Source organism: Onychomys torridus, chromosome 1, assembly GCF_903995425.1.
Source record: "Onychomys torridus chromosome 1, mOncTor1.1, whole genome shotgun sequence".
NCBI lineage: Eukaryota > Metazoa > Chordata > Mammalia > Rodentia > Cricetidae > Onychomys > Onychomys torridus.
In genome coordinates this window covers 77,706,257-77,726,567 of record NC_050443.1, presented here as the reverse complement: position 1 = coordinate 77,726,567, position 20,311 = coordinate 77,706,257, and the positions used below count along the sequence as shown (strand labels likewise).

General features: G+C 36.9%; 1 protein-coding gene across 12 annotated transcripts in view; it reads left to right on the top strand.

Annotated features, from left to right (window-relative positions):
* The window catches only part of Emsy (EMSY transcriptional repressor, BRCA2 interacting), a 73,775-nt gene that overhangs the window by 32,148 nt on the left and 21,316 nt on the right, over positions 1–20,311 (top strand). For 11 of the 12 annotated variants that reach the window (XM_036186829.1, XM_036186814.1, XM_036186864.1 and 8 more), the window contains 5 exons: positions 4,459–4,608; positions 6,418–6,588; positions 14,054–14,190; positions 17,230–17,403; positions 17,987–18,188. In XM_036186829.1, the coding sequence (XP_036042722.1) occupies positions 4,459–4,608; positions 6,418–6,588; positions 14,054–14,190; positions 17,230–17,403; positions 17,987–18,188 (834 nt within the window). The remainder of the gene's footprint in view (positions 1–4,458; positions 4,609–6,417; positions 6,589–14,053; positions 14,191–17,229; positions 17,404–17,986; positions 18,189–20,311) is intronic. The other variant, XM_036186820.1, reaches the window with a different exon arrangement.

The window sequence follows — 20,311 nt, the reverse complement described above, 5'->3', positions numbered from 1 at the left end:
GATGTGACATTTCCACTTTCCTGGGCCTTTCATTATTACTGCATGTTGGTTTCTGTCAATGTTCTCCCATGTTCAGGTGCTGTGACTACCAAAGACTTGTTTTTGTGTTTAGCTACTGATAGGTTGGATCACATGGGTTGATTTGTTGTTGTTGTTGTTGAACCAGTTACATATATGAAATAAGCCTCGCGTGGTCATGATATATAATTCTTTCTTATACATCAGTGGTTTCAGTTTTTATCTCTGTCCATGAGAGAGTTTTGTTTTTAAATCTATGTATGTGGTGAGTGTGTATATGCATGTTCATATGTGTAGATGTGTGTGTAGGTTTTTGTGCACATGTGTGCAAGTGCATTTGGAGGTCAGAGGTTGATGCTGGTGTCCTTGATAACTCTTCACCTCATAAGTTGAGGCAGGGATTCTCACTTGAACTCAGTGCTTGCCACTTTGGTTAGTTTAGTTACCCAGCTTGCTCTGGGGTCCCTTGTCTCCACCTCCCACCTCTAGAACACTGGGATTATAGGCGGGATATCACACCTGCTTGGCGTTTGTGTAGATGCTGGGATCTGAACTCAGTTCCTCAGATCATCTGCTGAGTCATCTCTCCCACCTTGGCAGATGTTGATAGATAGTTGTCTTACAGTTTTCTTTGCAGTGTCTTTGTGTAGTTTGGTTATCAAGTACTACTGGCCTCAGAATGAGTTTGAAGTGGTCAGTTTTCTAGAAGAGATTAGGGAAGACTGTATTAATTTCTTAACTATTTAGTGGACTTCAATGAATCACAGGGCTTGGAGATTTTTATTTTGGGAGCATTTAAATTATGAACTTACTTTTTTTTAATGGTAGGAAAACTATTTGGATTAGCCTTTTCATCTTTGTTGAGCTTTGGTAGTTTATGGTTTTTAAATTTATTCACGTTGAAGTTTCAAAAGGATAGTTATCACTGTCAGTTCTTACTATCCTTTAAATGGCTACAAGGTCTGTCCTTGTGATATTTTTCTTTATCAGGCTTTCTAGGGAGTTTGATTATTATTGAGGTTTTTTCAGATTTTCATGAAGTTTTGCTTCATTGATCATTTTCTGTCATTTTTCAGTTTTTGGTTCATTTTTTTGTTTTGTTTTCTTTGGCTTTGTTTTGCTTTTCTAGCTTCTTCAGACTGGAATGTGGATTATTGATTAAAGATTTTTTTCTATGCATTTGGCATTTAGCTCTACTACATCTATATAACTATGCTTTGATAAATCCTTTTCAGCACTATTTTGTCAGCATTCTATGTATTTTTATATATTGTCATTTTCTTAAAATTTTTGTTCAGAAACCTCCCCTGGGACTTCCTCTTTGATTTATTTAGAATTATGCTATTTTATTTCCAAATGTTTAGAGGTTTTTTGTTTTATTTTTGGTGATTCTTTTGGTATTCGATTCTAGTGGATTTTTCTATGGATTGGAATTATTCTCTGTGGTATTTCAGTTAGCATTAAGCAACTGAGGAGGATAAGCTGAAATCCTGTTTTTCCTGAAAAGAATGTCCTCTGGCTAAGAGCTCTGCAGAAGGGACCTAGCACTTGGTGACTGTAGCAGTTTGGAGTAGAATCACCAACTTACTGAGCTGAGTGAGGGGAAAGAGAAATGGTCTTGGCTCAAATGTCACAGAACTTGACTTCAACTTTTAGGTTTGGTGAGGAGGTGTTTCTTTGTTTGCTATTTGCCATAAGACCACTTTCCAGAGTGTCTTAGTTAGGGTTATTGCTGTGAAGAGACACCATGACCATGGCAACTCTTATAAAAGAAAACATTTAATGGGGTGACTTACAGTTTCAGAAGTCTAGTAAATTGTCATTATGGTAGGACATGCAGGCAGACATGGTGCTGGAGAAGATGAGAGTTTTACATCTTGCTGTGCAGATTACAGGAAGTGATTTGTCTCACTGGTTGTAGCTTGAGCATACATGAGACCCCAAAGCCTGCCTCCACAGTGACACATTTCTTCCAACAAGGCCATACCTACTCCAACAAAGCCATACCTCCTAATTGTGCCACTCCCTTTGGGGGCCATTTCCTTTCAGACCACCACACAGAGCATTCATTACTGCATTTTATTTATATTTTGTGTATACATGTGTATATGTGCACGTCCTGTGTGAGAGCATCCATTTGTGCATGCATGTGTGCCATGTTGTGCATGTGGAAGTCAGAATACCCCAGAGGAATGGGTTCTCTTTCCACCATGTGGGTCTTCAGAATGGAGCTCAGGTGGTCAGGCTTGATGTCAGTTCTTTTACCATCCTGGGGTCCCAGAGCTTTTTAATGATGGTTGCTTTATAACTTCCATTAGTTCCATTGTTTGATCCATTGTGTGGATTGAAGAGCTCCTCATGCCATTGCACCAGGCCTGGCTTGCAGAATGGTTTAGTGCATTGTAATGACTGTCCTTTTGAGGGCAGCTTTCCAGGCCTGCCACCTTCTCAGAGGGTTGGAGTTCTTAAGAACTTCTTTGGAAACTTGTTTATTTGATTTGCTCTCTTTCATGGTCAGTTTTGAGAAATAAGATTTTCTTGAAATGTTATTATTTGATACAGATTATCAGTTAATTTGCATAGGACTGAGTAGAGTTGTCTTTTGATTTTGTGGATTATTTTTGTGTGGCTATTTCTTGGAGCTTCTTTCTGCATGAGCATTATATAGGATTATGGTTCATTAGTAAGAAATACTAGAAATAATTTTTCCTTATATAACCTCACTGCTTATGGTTCATTATATTCAGAACTATTTCCACAATACTTATTGAATTCTTGGCCTGTATTAGATACTTTACAAATTTATTTAATTCTTACAATAGCCTTATAAAGCATATACTGAATGATTTTTATTTTGTAGATAAGAAATAGAATCACAAAAGTTTAAGTTACTTGACTAATTATGCCCAAATACCATAATTTTAATTTCTTTCTTAGCTAATAGTTTATAATTACTTAAAGCTACTAAATATGTAGAACTATTTCTTTCCTTAATGTCTCAGCTTAAATCCCCACCTGTATCAGATACTTCCTTGTTGCTGTGAAAGGTGCCATTTAGAAAAGGAAGAGTTTACTTTGACTTGAAGTTCGAAGATCACAGTGGGAAGTAACAGTGGCAGGAGCTTGAGGCAGCTGGGCACAGTGAGCCTGAAGTGAGGCAGCAGAGAGTGGGCAGTGCTCCCGCCTAGTTCCTGTTTTCTTTTTAGTCAGGATCAGAGTCCATGGAACAGTGCAGATCTTCCCTCCTTAATCTAGACTGGAAAATTCCTCCAGGCGTTCCCAGAAGTTTACTTCCATGGTGATTCTAAATTCTGTCAAATTGACAGTCAAGATAAACTATCACACTACAACAAAAATAGTACAATTCTTAATTTTCTCTATGAGAATGTTTTATGTATGTCTTCAAAAGATTAGTGGTGGAGAAATGCCACTAAATTTTTCTTCTTTAGTTACCACTGATTTAGAACTGTAACTAGATCTCATACTTTTTAATGAATACTTTATGTTTGGAATGCCAATGTAAACATCATAGCATTGTAAATATAAAAATTTTTAAATTTAAAAATTCCCAACATCCATAACATTTTTATTGTACTTATTGCATATTACCTTTGAGTTCTTATTCACATGCATGTTTTATATAGTTACAATACGGATGTGGCCTTTTTTGGCATTCTTTATTTGGTAAAACAAGTTATTAAAATACTTTTTTAGAAAGCTATTTAGGACTTTAGGATATAGCTTAGTGGTAGAACACTTACCTAGTATGGCTGACTCCCTGGGTTCAACAGTATTAACAACAAACAAACAAAACAAGAAAGGAACTTTAAGCTGGACATGGTGGTACACATCTGTAATCCTAGCACTCAGGAGGCAAAGGCAGTAGACTCTGGAGTTCCAGGCCAGGCTGGACTACTCACTTGAGTTCCAGGCCAGCATTGGTTACATAATAAGACCCTATCTCAATACAAACCAAATGAAAGAATTAAAGAAAATCAAACAAAAAACTGTTCATAGCCTATTAACTTTTTATCAGCTTATTATGTTAGTTCTGAGTCATGGAAAGTCTTTGTTGCTGAGAATCTGGAAGGGCTCTGTGGACTGCTTGTGATGCCTTATGCTAGTCCCTTCTTAAGTATTTGTATGGAACAGATTTGCTTTTGCTAACTAGTTTGAAAGCTTGTATGCTCACCGCCATAGATAAAAGTCCAGATTTAAATTTTCTTTAAGAAATCTGTTAATATAAAATTATAGCTGCATTCTTGAATTGGGAGAATTTAGGAAAGAGGAATTTGAGCAGTGAAGGTGTAGAGTTTCATCAGTGTTAAAAAAGGATCTCTAGAGTAAGACTCAATAAATGTGTGTGACTATTGCCCTATTGGGCTAAGTGACATTCTTTTAAAATTATTTGTACTGAGATTTATCTTTTTTCTTTCAAAGGTGTTAAAATCATCACACAGCAGGTTCAACCAAGTAAAATCTTACCCAAACCAGTGACTGCAACTCTACCCACCAGTAGCAATTCCCCTATTATGGTGGTTAGCAGTAATGGTGCAATTATGACAACTAAACTGGTAACTACTCCTACCGGTAAGTTTCACAAGCATCAGTCCATTCCTTCATGATCATCAGATAACCTCCCTACCAGCAGTGTGTTGACATTGCACTTCTACAAAGAAGTCTTTTTTATTTTGTTTTGAGACAGGGTCTGTGGCCTAGAACTCTGTATGTAGCTGAGGATGACCTTGAACTCATGCTTGATCCTCTTGTCCCCACCTCCTGAGTACAAGGATCACAGGTGTGCACCACCACACAGGTTTATCAGGTGCATAGTTTTCAAAAGGTTTTTCTTGACTCCCTCAGCTCCTGTCCTGACCCCTGAAGTTAGCTCTCTCTGATATATATTTTTTTCATAGTCCTCTGTTATTTTTCTTTATTGCAGTTACCTCAATTTCTACTTACCTAGTTGTTTGAATTGTTTTATCTGTATTAGACAATAAGCTTTATGGGATTAAGGGAACAAATCCGTTTATTCACTCTATGTAGGTGCTCAGTCAGGATTTGCTGAGTAACTGAAAACATGCCCATCTCACAAGGGTGTTACTCATAAAAGTTTATGTTACATTACAGTGTAGTAAGGGTTGCCTAGAGTGATGGAAGCATGCCGTTGTTCCCAGGTAGACAAGCAATCAATTTGTGCTTGAGATAGTAACAAAGAAGAGCATTTTCAATTACCACCCTTTGTGAACTTTATAAGTGTTAAATGATATCCAGTCAGGAGCTAAGGAGATACAGTTGAAACTTCCAAGAATTGCCAGGAACAGTTTTTAGACTAAAATTATCTTTATTTACTTAATTCAACTTTAACTGACTTATTAGGAAATCTACCTTTCCATCTCTTTCAAAAGGTTTTATACCCTTTTCTACTATTTCTATGACTTTTCTCTTTCACAAAGGATTAAAAACTAATCAGAGGAGTCTATTGCAGTTTCTTATAAACCCAGTAACTCAGAAAGACGAGTCCTACAAGAAGGATCAGCCTCAGGGAAATGAAGAGGAAGAGGAGAAAAGACTAAGATGACGTTTGCTTAAGCTGAAGTGAGATTCAGAGAACACTGTAACAGACATTTTCAAGATTCCCACCTAGGAAAACACCTTTAGGTTAGGAGTCACTTACTTTAAAAACTTATGACCACTACAAGCATAAGAGGAACGTTAAGAAAAATTAGTCTGATCACAGAATATATCTGAACCAGAAAAAAAAGTCTAGCGCAAAGTAAACATAGTACAGGGGTATAAAGTTTGAATGCTTTGAATTATAACAACAAAAACAAAAACTTCTACTTAAAAAATAAAAAAAGGAAGAAAGAAACACTGTTGCACTATAAACACAGAAACATGATCCAGTATTGCTTTTATGTAGGTTCTAGGGATTTGAACTCAGGTCCTTACATTTGCATTTTAACAAGTGCTTTTATACACTGATATTTTAAATAAATATTGCCTTATTTGCTGAATGGTGACATTGACTTTTGCTCTGGGCCACTATCGACCAGACACAGGGACCTTAAGTAGCTGTAACAGAGACATCTACAGTGCTCTGGCATAAAGATAGCAGAAGGGGTAGGAGGGTCTACCTTTTCATGGGCTGGTAATTTGATGCAACACATCACAAAGTTTTACGTGTAAAATTAATATGAATCAACTTGGCATTGGTTTTTGCTATACACATTGAAAACTGGTTGTAAAGTTGTAAATGAATGTCTTGACACCTTACAATTCCATTTTCAATTAAAGTGATATATATGACATTGAACTATAGTAAAAGTGTACAATTATCATTCTTTTTATAAGTTAAAAATTTTGATAAATTTTCTTTTCCCTACTTTCTTCTTATAGGTACTCAGGCAACCTACACCCGGCCAACAGTGAGCCCATCCTTAGGTCGAGTAGCCACAACCCCTGGAGCTGCAACCTATGTGAAAACTACCAGTGGTAGCATCATTACTGTAGTACCCAAATCATTAGCTACCTTGGGAGGCAAGATAATTAGCAGTAATATTGTTTCTGGTAGGTATGTCTAGAATATGTTAAAAGCATGGTGATTTTCGGTTAGAAGAAAGGCCAAGTTTCTCTACAGCAGGACTCTATTAAACACCAGGTTTTGCTTCAAAATTTGACACTTTGTTTTTAGTCCTTATATGTAATGATTAAACACAGCTTTTGGTAAGTCTAAAGTTGAAAGAGCATTTAGTTTTAAGTCACAGTGCAAAATTATGGTTTATGTTTGCATAGGGATTTTTCATTTAAAATACAGCCTCACATTTGTCCGTCCTCTTAGACTCTATATAACTTGAGGTATTGTGCCAACTTTACAAATGGACACATGAGGATTTAGAGGTTACATGAAGCTATCCAGTGTTTGCAAAAAGGATAATGGAAGAACCTGTATTTGCATCTGAATATGTTTCAGGAACATAGTTTGGATTTTCAGTTACTAATGTCACTTTAGCTTTTTAAACATAAAATATTTGAATATCTTTGTTTTTCACTATTTGTGATATTTACTTTTTAAAAATATTTTACTGAGATAGTAAAACCAACTCTGCCTATTTATTGGTATGTTGGAACAGTACCTGGTTTTTATTTTATTGGCTCATTAATCTTTACAGTATTTGGGTTGCAGATTCTGAAGTAGAATGTTAATGTGGCATTTGTTTTCATTATTTTTAATTAAAATTATGTAAATGATCTGACTAAGCAAGCCTTGTGGATTTTAGCTGTCTACTATTTTTGTAGACTAGTCATGTTTTGTCTGCCCTGGGTGAGTTGTTCTAACATTTTTAAAATGAAAGGAATAAAGTTTCTGGCAGTATTTGATGTTGCTGATAACTCAGAGAATGGAAAAAAGCAGAACAGAGCATGGTGTTGGCATAAAGCTCTGTATTCAAAGCTGTTAATTTTGGCTCCACTCTTAAGTGTAAGTGAGAAAACCAGTTCAGTGTTTGCCAGCCTGAGGAGGGTGAGACGAGAAGGGAAGGATCATTGTGCTGTAGCTTTTAAGTGGATATAAGGAGCACAGTTAATACTCTAATTTATCATTTCATAGTATCTTTAGTCTAAAGCTCTTGCTCAAACACTTTTCAGAAAGTTGACTTCATTGGAAGGTAGCTTTTTATGACCTTGAACAGATTTCACATGTATCTGAGTTCATAGTACTGTATAGCTGGCAAGTGTGTCTAGATTTCATGAGGTCTCTTTTGGGACCTTATTCATGGTGTAGCTGTTCTGTACTAGATTAGAGTCATGTCAGTACACAATCCTAGGAGCAGAGGTTTGATCAAATATCTATGTATTTTCTCTCTCTCTCTCTCTCTCTCTCTCACACACACACTCACACACACACACACACACACACACTCACCTTTGTATTAAAGATAAATATGACATTGAGATCATAGTATAGTAATTTTAAAAATCTACTTATCACCAGCTGGTAGCCTGGTTGAACAAATTTAGATAATTTTCCACCTTCATCTATGAGCAGGTGGTGGATTCTGATTTCTCTCTTCCCCACACAAAAGAACTAGTTTTGCTAAAATATTCTCAGACATTCAGCTGTAAGAATAGAAGACTTTAAAACAAAAACAAACAAGTTTTCCTCTCATTGTTTGGGAGTTTAGAAAGGTACAAGCAAAATTAAGAGTCCATAATGTTTTGTGTAAATGTTTATATTATAATTTAAAATTTTATTTTTTATTAACAGTTTAGATATTTTCCCATATCGGTAAATGTATTTTGATCATCCAGTGGTTATGTAATATTCCCCTGTGTACCATAATTTAATCATGTTCTTACTGTTGAGTGATTTAATTGTTTACAGGTGTGGGGTTTTTGACTTTTAGATTTTTTTCTTACTGGTTATTATAAATAATCCTGTGGTAAATATATATATATATATATATTTGGTGAAGCTCTTGCTTCCTTTGTATAACACCTTAGGAGGCATATTAATTTTCCCATAGTTCTTTCTAGAAAAGTTGTATTTGTATTTTTATTAGATGGAACAAATGGAAACTATGTTATTTATATGTATGTGTATGTATATATATATGATAAATTTCATATATATACACACACACATACACACACATATATAGTGAATATTGTTGAATTTTGATTGTAGAAATATACTCATTTTATGCAGAAGTTTGGTTCCTTCATAGATAATTAATTGTATTAACTTTAAGGGCATTTTGAGGACCTGGGGCAAGACTTGCATGTGACTCATAATCTTTCAGTGTCTAGCAAGGACCTGCTGTTTGTATACTTTTTTGTTTATTTATTGAATTATTCTTTGGGCAAAGCAGCATAAACATTTCACAGAAACCAAGATAGAGTGATTTAAGAATGTATGGATAGTTGGATCTAAGCCAATAAATTTGTTAAGTCAGTGTACCATAGTATTCACACACATACCCCACCCCCATGGGATGCCCAGCAAACACCTCGCCAGTGAGAAGCACACCTCAGTACTCCTCTCCCCACCCCATTCAGTGTTATATTTTGAACCAGGCTCTTGCTGAGTTGCTCAGGCTGACCTAGAACTTGTGATCCTTTTGCTTTAGTCTCTGGAGTGGTACAGGCTTATACCACAAAACCTGACTATAATCGTTTTGATTTTTTCACAATTTGTTGTTACTGTTGGAGACAGGATCTCATCATATATTCCAGGCTGGCCTCACACCAGCTATATAGCCTAAGCTGTCTTTGAATTTGCAGTTCTTTTTTCTCTGGTTTACAGACATCTCCCTCTGCCCTGCCTTTTAAAAAAAAAAAAAAAAGAATTTTTGGATTTCATCATCAGAGAGCCCATTGTGATCCAAATGTGATTGTTACTTGGTTCATTTTTTTTTTTTTTAAACTCTTTTTAAGTATAGTGTCTGTTGGTAGGTTCTCTGAAATGCCAGAATCTATATGTGGTACTGTGATACATAAACATGTACACAGGATTCAGTATGTGCCCTAAAAAATGCTAAATGGATCAGGAGGTTGTGGTGCATGCCTTTAATCCCAGCACTCAGGAGGCAGAGGCAGGCGAACCTCTGTGAATTTGAGGCCAGCCTGGTCTACAGAGTTCCAGGTTAGCCTCACTGTAACACAGAGAAACCCTGTCTTAAAAAGCAAAATAACAACAAAAAGATTTGGGGCTGGAAAGATGGCTCATTGGTTAAGAGCACTGGCTGTTCTTCAGAGGACCCAAGTTCAATTCCCAGCAACCACAATAGCAACTCACACTGTCTGTAACTATCTCCAGGTGACCCAACACCCTCACACAGACATACATGCAGGTAAAATGCCAATGCACATAACAAAGATTTATGTGCTTCACTTAAAATATCCCCAGAAGGCAGGTGTGGTGGCACACACCCTTTAATTCCAGCACTTGGGAGGCAAAGGTAGGCAGATCTGAGTTCAAGGTTAGCCTGGTCTACAGAGTGAGTTTCAGGACAGCCAATGCTACACAGAGAAACCCTGTCTTCAAAAACCAGGGGATGGGGTGGGGGGGGGGGGTGAGGAGATGAGGAGAGAATGCTAAATGGACTATAGATGAAGCTCAGAGGTAGAACAGTTGCCTAGTATGAACAAGGCCCTGGGCTTGATTCCTGGAACTACAAAAGAAAACAAATTTTAAAAGCCCAACTAAAGAAAAACAAGGATGCTAACTAGCTTCTGCGGGTTCTGTAATATTACAAAAACTGTAGATCCACTACTATGAAAGCCTAGCTTTGCAGAGATTTCCCCTTAGGTGAAACATGCACGCTGGAATTTTATGCATTTAGTACTAGTCATTCTAGAAAAGAATGATGTTCCAGTTTATTAATACAATGTTATACTTGTTATTTCCTGTTAGTCCTTTTTCTCCCATTTTGAATTATTGACTCCCCTAACCCCCATTCATTAAACTGGTAGACTTTATTTATGACTGTCTCCTAAATTGATAAGCCTTATAATGGAAGGGGTAGATATTTTAGTACATATAAATAAATCCAGTTGTTAAGCAAGTTTTATCTTAAACAAAATGACCCTTATATTTTGGTGTTAATTTAAAAGCATAGTTTATGTTTCTTTGAGGTAGTTTTTTGTAAAAACACTTTTTCATTATCAAATATTTGATAATTTTCCATTGTCCAAAAAGGCCCACACAACCATATATGAGGGATTAGAATTAATCAAGAGTTAAAGTTGGTTTAAGTGAATAATGAGCATCTTGGTTCTTGTGGTTTATAATGGCTCACTTATCGTATAGTTGAAGGTAAAAAAAACAATTGTAAAGCTAGTTGGTAGATGCAAGTGCTTTCCTATGTACCTGCTGAGTGGCACCCTGGATTGATGAGGCATTGGGTAATAGCAAGTGTATTGTGATGATTTCTAACAGGATTGCTCTGATTTAACAAATTTCTTAATCATCCTTTAAATGTTTTTTCAGATTTATATGTATGAGTGTTTTGCCATATATAAACACACACACACACACACACACACACACACACACACACACACACACACGTACATGCCTGGTGCCCATGGAGGTCATAAGAGGATGTTGGATCCCTTGGAATTGGCACTGTATGGGTGCTGGGAACTGACCTCAAGTCCTCGGCAAGAACAACAAGCCCTTGATCTCTGAACCATCTCCCCCATCACTTCTGAATAAATCTTAGAACTAGAACCTTGTTATTCTTGGTGTAAGATTGTTTCATATAGTATGTTAATTTGAAATTCTAGTAAGGAATGTTACTATTTTTCCAGTGGAAAACAATTAGTAATATTTTTGAGAATATATTAGTTGTGTTTTTATTGAGTGCCCATTGTATTTACTTATTTATTGCACTGATCTGTAGAAGTATGATCTGCCTGTTTTCTTAGGCCCAGAAAATTTTAGGAGCTAAAGTAGAATTGGGACTAATTTGCTCAGTATGAAATCAGCACACTGAAGGAAGGGTGTATATTGACTAATCTTAAAATCTGTCAGAACTTTGAAAGTTCCACACAGGATTTTGGGATTTGTTGGATAAGTAGTGGGAAGCCTCATAGTTTGCCATCAGTTTTATGTTGCCTATGAACAGGAGGAACTAATATGGTTAAATTGGTAGATTAAGGGCCTGAACCAGTGTAAGCTGCTGTTTTTGTTTATTGTTTTTAGTATTTGTATTGAGGGATGGGGGTGCTGGGGTCAGAGGACAACTTGCAGGCGTTTGTTCTCTCCTTCTACCCTGTGTGGCCTAAGGATTGAATTCAGTCATCAAAGCATGGCGGGCAAGTAAGTTGGCCTGCTGTGCCATCTTGTCAGCCCACTTGTAGATTGTGACATTCAAGAGTCAAAGTTGAGCCGGGGGCAGTGGTGGCGCACACCTTTAATCCCAGCACTCGGAAGGCAGAGGCAGGTGGATCTCTGTGAGTTCGAGGCCAGCCTGGGCTACCAAGTGAGTTCCAGGAAAGGTGCAAAGCTACACAGAGAAACCCTGTCTTGAAAACCAAAAAAAAAAAAAAAAAAAAAAAAAAAAAAGTGAAAGTTGAAACTAGATGTAGTGGGAATTAGGAATACCCTTTAAAACCAATTTGAGCTGTTTCAGATTCTTGATGTAAAAGATTTCATTTAGGATACTGGGTTTGGTATGGAATAGCAAAACTGTGTGACAGAGAAGCTTGAGATGGAGAACCAGGGAAGCAGAGGAGAGCAGTGCAGACTGCGCTTGCATGGACACCGTCATTTGTTTGTTTTTATTTTTTATGTTTTATAAAATCTTTATTGACAAATAATTCACATAGTATACAATTTACATAATTTTGCATAATTTCGTAGACTTTAGTCTAGCATCCTCATAGGCCCATGACACCATCACCACTTTCTATTTTAAAACATTGCTGTCTTCAATTTCATACACACATATAATGTGTGGTGATTATATTCCACCATATTTTTTTAAATGAACATAATATTTGCAGTTGTAACCATTTTTAAGTTCACAATTCAGTGGCATGAATTATATTCATTTTTTAAAAGAAGATATGTTACTGATATACTGAAATCATTCATATATGTAATAAACAACTTCAAAATAATTGCCACCCTCTGTGCTAAGCATCGAGCCATCAGTGATAAGGAAAGGTCGTATTTTGTTGTCAGGTACAGGGAGTCAAGATGAGGCAGGAATCCAAGGTTTGTACCAGCTCTCCTAACTTGGACAATTAGAATATAGAGCATAAATTTGGTAGTAGATAGATTTGATAGATGGGAGAGAAGCAGACTGTAGAGGAAAGGCCACTATATGTTCTTGTCAGTAGATTTATACACTTAGAAAGTAGATCTTTTATCTATCTTAGAGAAAATTAGGTTTCATTACACCATTTCAAACAAAAATTATTTTGTTGTTTCTTTACTCTCTCGTACCCCATCCCTGTCCCTCTCTTTCTCTCCTCCCAGTAATAACCCCCTTTGCACTTTGATGTCCCATGTGACCTTTTGTTCTTCCCTCTCTCCTTTCTTAACTCCTGTTCACCCTTACAGCCCCTCATTGTCATGCATCCAGGATCCGAATATGAGGGAGAGCATGAGATGCTTGTTTCTCTCAGGCTGAATTACCTCACTTACATTCTAGGAAAGTAGATCTTAATGACTGAAAACAATTTTACCCTGTCAGTTGACTTCCTCCTTGCAGTCTCTAGAGTTGTGCACACTCAGAAGCACAGTGACTGTCACTTGGTCTACACATCTGTGTTCACTTTTTTTGTTTAAATTCATTTTGGGTCTCACTCTACAGCACAAGCTGGTTTTGAACTCACAGTCCTCTTGCCTGCACCTCTCAAATACTGGGATTTCATACATTCACTACCATGCGCAACTCTCTTTTTGTACATCTTTTTGTAAATTTTTTCTACTATTCAGTGAATTTTGATGTTTGCCTCTAATGTTCCTATTTTGGAGAGCTTTTGCATCATGCTGGCCACATGAATTTAATATTAGATTTGAGGGAAATACATGTCATAAGATTTTTGTTTAGTTTTCGGGAAAGAGTGTTGATGGGGAAATGGACAGTGATATTTTTAGATTTGGAATTTGGTGTGTATTTTCAAAAGAGAATTACTTTAAGACTCACTTCTTGCTGGGCATGGTGGTACATGCCTTTAATCCCAGCACTTGGCACACAGAGTTAGAGGCAGGCAGATCTCTCTGAGTTCTAGGCCAGCCTGGTCTACATAGTGAATTCCAGGCCAGCTGGGGCTACATAGTGAAACCCTGTCTCAAAAACCTTAATTTAAAAAAAAAAAAAAAGTAAATTCTTAATATTTATCATTCTGGGGTGATTCAGAATTTACTATTCCAAGCCTTCTTTTTTGTCCTTAGGACTACATTCACATAACCTAAAGATGACATTGTTTAAACATGTATTACTTGTATACATCATAAACAGGAACATCCAAGTATCACTAGTCCTTAACTCAGGCCTTCTTTTCTTCCCACTTCTCTAAGGAACGACTACCAAAATCACTACAATCCCAATGACTTCCAAGCCCAATGTGATTGTCGTACAAAAGACTACAGGAAAAGGAACGACCATTCAAGGCCTCCCTGGCAAAAACGTTGTCACAACATTGCTAAATGCTGGAGTAAGTAAGACCTTGAATGCACTAAGTAATTCACTAAGCATTTTTTAAAAATTATTTATTTTTATTTTATGTGCATTGGTGTTTTGCCTACATGTATGTCTGTGTGAGGGTGCTGGATCCCTTGGAACCAGAGTTACAGACAGTTGTGAACTGCCATGTGGTTGCTGGGAATTGAACCTGGGTCTTCTGGAAGAGCAGCCAGTGCTCTTAACCTCTGAGCCATCCCTCTAGCTCTCCACTAAGCATTTTAAAGGTCATCTATACACACATTTTTTAAAGAACATCAGAACTCCATAGTGGATGGAACGGCTTGATTCTCTAGTGCTGTGATAGAATATCCTTTATCCATCATCAACTGATGACATTTTTCACAGTAATCTAAAAGCATATTGCTCATAGCTGCTCATAGCAAGGTGGCTTGTGACCATGGTTTAAGTGCTTAGTTTCGTTCAGATGGAGAATTTCACTGGCTTAGTTGCAGGAAGACTTGGAACAATTTTATTCCTGCTTTAGATAAGCATTTGTTTAGGCTAGACAAAGAAATATTTAAGATAAAATTGATACATTGGGGTTTGTTACTTAAGGTTTGTTGCTTATTTTTGCCCTCCCATTTCCCCCATTTTAGGCTCTAAAGGCAATTGTTAAGAGGTTGGAGATAGACACATTTAGGCTTTGTGTCTTGCTATTGTATTTGACCTTGGGTGGCTTATTTAACCACTGTAATCTTATATTTCTTCATGTCTACATTGGGGTGATGATGGGTGTTTTGAGAGTGCTTAGAACAGTGTCTAACAACACATGGGAAGTTCTGTCATTGGTTTCTTACTGTTCTTGGTATTTAAGCACTCGGGCTACTTTTCTGACTTCACTAGAAGACAGAGATCTTTCATATAAGAAGATCATAAAAGCTTATGTATCACAGTCTTTTATAATGCTGAAAGTGGTCCACATTAGGCCTCTTGAATTTACATAGCAATTCAATAGGAAAGCCAGGATTCTATAGTACTTGGATTTATAGCCGTGCGATGGTAGCTCACACCTGTAATCCCAGCACTCGAGAGGCAGAGGCAGGTGGATCTCTGTGAGTTCCAGGCCAACCTGGTCTACAAAGCAAGTTCCAGGACAGCCAGAGTTGTTACCCAGAGAAACCCTGTCTTGGAATCCCACCTCCCTCCAAGGGTATGTTACCTGCTACCGGAGATCTGAGAGTCATGTGCGAATTTTGTCTAGTAGGTACTTGGACAGTAGTTCAGCAGGCAATGGTAGTAAACCGAATAGAAAATCTATGGGACCATTGTCATCAGCACACAGAACACGTATTTATACTCCCCACCTGCATCCATGCAGGCCTACTACACATGACAGGAACTTTCTCAGATGACATCCTGGTTTTGTTTGGGTCACAGTGCTTGGACAGTCTGTCAAGCCATTTACAGATCAGCATGCCGTAGACTTGCAAACTGGTGGCTGTTGGAAGACAAATCTGAGCTCTTTCTGGGAAAACTGCTGCAAACAGTATGTGAGAGTTGAAATAACCACCTAATTGGAAACACTTTGTTTCCTTTAGATAATTGTAGTTGATAGTTAGGTTTATAATTTTTAGGCTCAGATTTAGATATGAATTCTCAATGGTTGCTTTACAAACTGCTCAGTTTGAAAGCTACACATCTATGATGATGATAGCTAAAAATTAAGAAAATCGCTAATGTAAAAACTGCTAACTCTTAATTTTATGAATTTTAATTTAAAATTATTGATAAAATTATTATATTTGGATTTAATTCAGTTAAATTCAAATAGAACTATGCTGAGATTAAAACTATGATCAGAAAATGGTACTTCAGAAAAAAACAAAGAGCTGAGGATATGGATTAGTGGTAGAGCATTTACCTAGCATGTATGAAGCCCTGGATTCTGATCACACAAAACACTGACGACATCGTGCCTCTGTTCTGAAGCAGCTGTTACTTCTAGGGATTCCAAACCAAACTTGTATGCTGGTAGTTCTTTTGATTTGATTTGATTTTTTTTTCCCTGTTTAATAATTGAGCTGAGATTTTATTTTTGATATAGATTACCATTCTTACCTCGTGTCATATGTTCCTCAAATCATTGATATATTTTAGATGATGGTTTTTAATCAGGTAAGTAGTGTTGAGCTGGGCACAACTGTAGTTTCTAGATGGTGACTTTTGTGTTTTTCCTCTTTGGTTTGGGGGAAGTAGAAGAAGTATACAAGAAAAGGAATGTGTTTTTAAAATTGATCATTGCTAACACACAAACACAAACACAGAGGGGTAGAGAGACAGACAGACAGAATAAAGCAGGTGAAAATTCAGGAACTGGTAAAAGGTTAATGGGCTTGAATCTGTAATAAACTAAAGTGATATTAGTAACATACTAGTAAATCATGAAAAATGCTTTATGTTTTTCCCCTTTCTTCCTATAACCTTAGAAAGAATGTTAATTTTTTGCTCTTTTCACCTTCCCCATACTTCTTTATATAGACATCCTGCTGTACACTTTTATAATTTCATATGCTCGACTTATTTTGTATGTGTATGTGAGATCCAGGACAGGTGCAAAGCTACACAGAGAAACCCTGTCTCAAAAAAAAAAAAAAAAAAATTGACTTCAGGTATATTAAAAAGTGAAAATGAGTATGGGAGATGACCTACAATTTTAACTTTCAGACATAATAATTATTAACATTTTAATATATGTTTAATATAGGTATTCTATGAATGAGATAGTATAAGTTCTTAGGTATTCTTAGATGTGGTAATTTTAAAAAACTTAACCAACAGAAATAATTTTGTTTTTTGGCTAGAAAGTTGGTCAGATGACTTGTAGTATTATTTCCGCTGAAGTCCAGGATTTCTTGATCGCTGAAGAAATCGTGGACTTGGTTGCATGATTTACAGGCCTTTTCCCATCCTGGCAAATCTTTCTGTGCTTTTTCAGTAAATGGACCATTGTTTGTTTCTTAATCATTTAAGTGCATATAAATATCTTAAATAATGATTGACTTCAATTTAGGGAGAAAAGACTCTTCAGACAGTGCCAACTGGAGCAAAGCCAGCAATCATTACTGCTACAAGACCCATCACCAAAATGATTGTAACACAGCCCAAAGGAATAGGTTCTGCAGTCCAGCCAGCAGCTAAAATCATCCCAACAAAAATTGTCTATGGACAACAAGGGAAAACACAGGTATGCTGTAAGATATGGTAACTTTTCTTGGCTTTTGAATATTTAAAATTCTCAGGTAGAAGTTTTCTTCCCTTTTCTTTCCTCCAGAAGACCAGAGTTTCATTCCAGGTACCCACATTGAGAAGGTCACAACCATTTTTAACTCCAGTTCCAGAGGATTAAAACCCTCTTCTAGCCTCTGAGGGCACTATATACATACACAGACACATTAAAAAACAAGAAGGCAGAATCCTAACTGTAGCAGTTTGGCATTTCCATTTAAATTATTGTACATAGCTTAGCTCTAGTTCATCTGTGTATTAAATTAGTCTTTGCTAAGCAGTACTGGGCCAAAGCCTAATAATAAACAGACATGATGGTGATTTCTCTGCCTGGAAAATGACCTCTAAGTTTAGCTTTTGTTGTTGTTTGTTTCTTTTGGGGACAGGATTTCATTCTAGCCAAAGGTGGCTTTGAAGTCGAGATAATCTTCCAGCCTCTCCCAAGTGCTGGGGTTATAGGCATAAACCACCATGCCTGGCTAGTTTAGCATTTAAATGGCGCTCTGAAATTTCATCTGGGCATGTTTCTGATTTTCTTCTAGGTTCTCATTAAACCCAAACCAGTGACATTTCAAGCTACAGTTGTTAGTGAACAAACAAGGCAACTGGTAACAGAAACATTACAGCAAGCATCTAGGGTAGCAGAGGCCGGTAATTCATCATCAGCTCAGGAAGGAAAAGAAGAACCACAGGGTTATACAGATAGTAGTTCCTCTTCCACAGAGTCCTCCCAGAGTTCCCAAGGTAAGAATTACTGTACTTCTGATCACACAAAACACTGACGACATCGTGCCTCTGTTCTGAAGCAGCTGTTACTTCTAGGGATTCCAAACCAAACTTGTATGCTGGTAGTTCTTTTGATTTGATTTGATTTTTTTTCCCTGTTTAATAATTGAGCTGAGATTTTATTTTTGATATAGATTACCATTCTTACCTCGTGTCATATGTTCCTCAAATCATTGATATATTTTAGATGATGGTTTTTAATCAGGTAAGTAGTGTTGAGCTGGGCACAACTGTAGTTTCTAGATGGTAACTTTTGTGTTTTTCCTCTTTGGTTTGGGGGAAGTAGAAGAAGTATACAAGAAAAGGAATGTGTTTTTAAAATTGATTATTGCTGAACCTTGAGAAAGAGTCAAGGTGGCCAGAGGTGAGCTGTAAGTGGGTGGCTGTACCACCTGGTGTGTATGGAGTCTTAGTTTATGTTTGCTCTCCTACCTAATTATGAAGAACATTGCCTTTAACTCTGAAAAGTATTCCAAATGATAATCCATAGTTATCCCATTTATTAGAAGGTGAACGCTACAGCAGGAGATAATTTTCAATGTTGTTGTCATTATGACATTCTACTAGGAAGTCTCTTACAGTATACACTCAGGGTCTACTCTGAAGCTGTGAGACATTGTCTTCTATCCATGGTACTCAGTTATCCTGGCTGTCCTTATGGGGTGCTACAAGCTGAGGATCCTGTCTGAAATACTTGGGATGAGTTCAGATTTTGTGTGTGTGTGTGTGTGTGTGTGTGTGTGTGAGTGTGAGAGAGAGAGAGAGAGAGAGAGAGAGAGAGAGAGAGAGAGAGAGAGAGGTGGAGAGAGGGAGAGAGAGGGAGAGAGAGAGGTGGAGAGAGGGAGAGAGAGACTTTACAGATGGGATCCAAGTCTAAACATGACATTCATATATGTTTCATATAAACCTTATACACTTAGTCTGAGGTAAGTTTTTTTCCCCCCTTCACCTGTGTTCTGACTGTGACTATCATGTGAGGTCAGGTGTAGGATTTTCTGCTAATAGTGTCACTTTGCTTAGAAAGTTTCAGATCATGGAGCATTTTGGATTAGAGTCTTTAGCCTATGTTTATGTCTGTGCTTATGCACTCCGATGCATCTAAGCACAAATAAATGTTCTTCTTTCCCCTATTCCTTGTTCTTCCCTTCCTTCTCCTTGCTTCTACGTTAGCCTTACTGGTACGCCTGCTGCTTTTTTTTTTTTTTTTAAGCACTGTTAGGAAGCACATTTTCTTTTCATATTATACACATTATTTTTAATCTTCAAAGATATTTTCACATTCATTTTACATAGTTTACATTGCTGCATGTTATTTGTTGACAATTATTTGTCGGTTTTGAACTATGTAGTAAGAATTGTGTTAGGCCCTGTAAAGGTTGAGTAAAATAAAGTTCTTGCCCTTTTTTTGACCCCTTTAAAAATAGGGTTTCGTAAAGCCCAATCTGGCTTCCAACTCTAGCCAAGAATGGTCTTGAACTTCTGCTCCTCCTACCTTATCTTCCAAGTGCTGGGATTACAGTTGTGCACCACCACACCTGGCTAATTGTTGTGCTGTAGGAGCTTAAAATTCAGACTAGGAGATTTTAAAAATAATTCATACTCAATTGCAGCATGAGCATTTTCATTAATAATGAACAAAATTCTGCCAGAGGCTAAAAGTCCATATTCCAAGAAAATGAGTAACATTCATTCACAAAGCAAGTAGTGGTCTTTGAAAGCGTGTTAATTAAAAAAATAAGCTGTTGATTTCAGTAAACAATATAGTACTTATTTCAGAAAATGGATAGTTTTCCTCAGTCTGCTATCAGGGATAGTAATATTTTACAAGTTTTTTTACTTATATTTGTTTTATCTTTCTGCTGATTGTAAATCAGTATGTAAACTATTTACACTACGTGACTCTTATTACCAGTCATTCCTGTTTGCTTATATTTTGTTCTATTTGCTTAATTGGTGTTTTCATTTTTTAAAATTTGATTCTTTATGTGTATGAGTGTTTTGCCTATATGTATGTTTGTGCACCAGGGTGCCTGCCTGGTTCTGGAAGAGGCCAGAAGAGGGCATCAGATCTTCAGGGACTA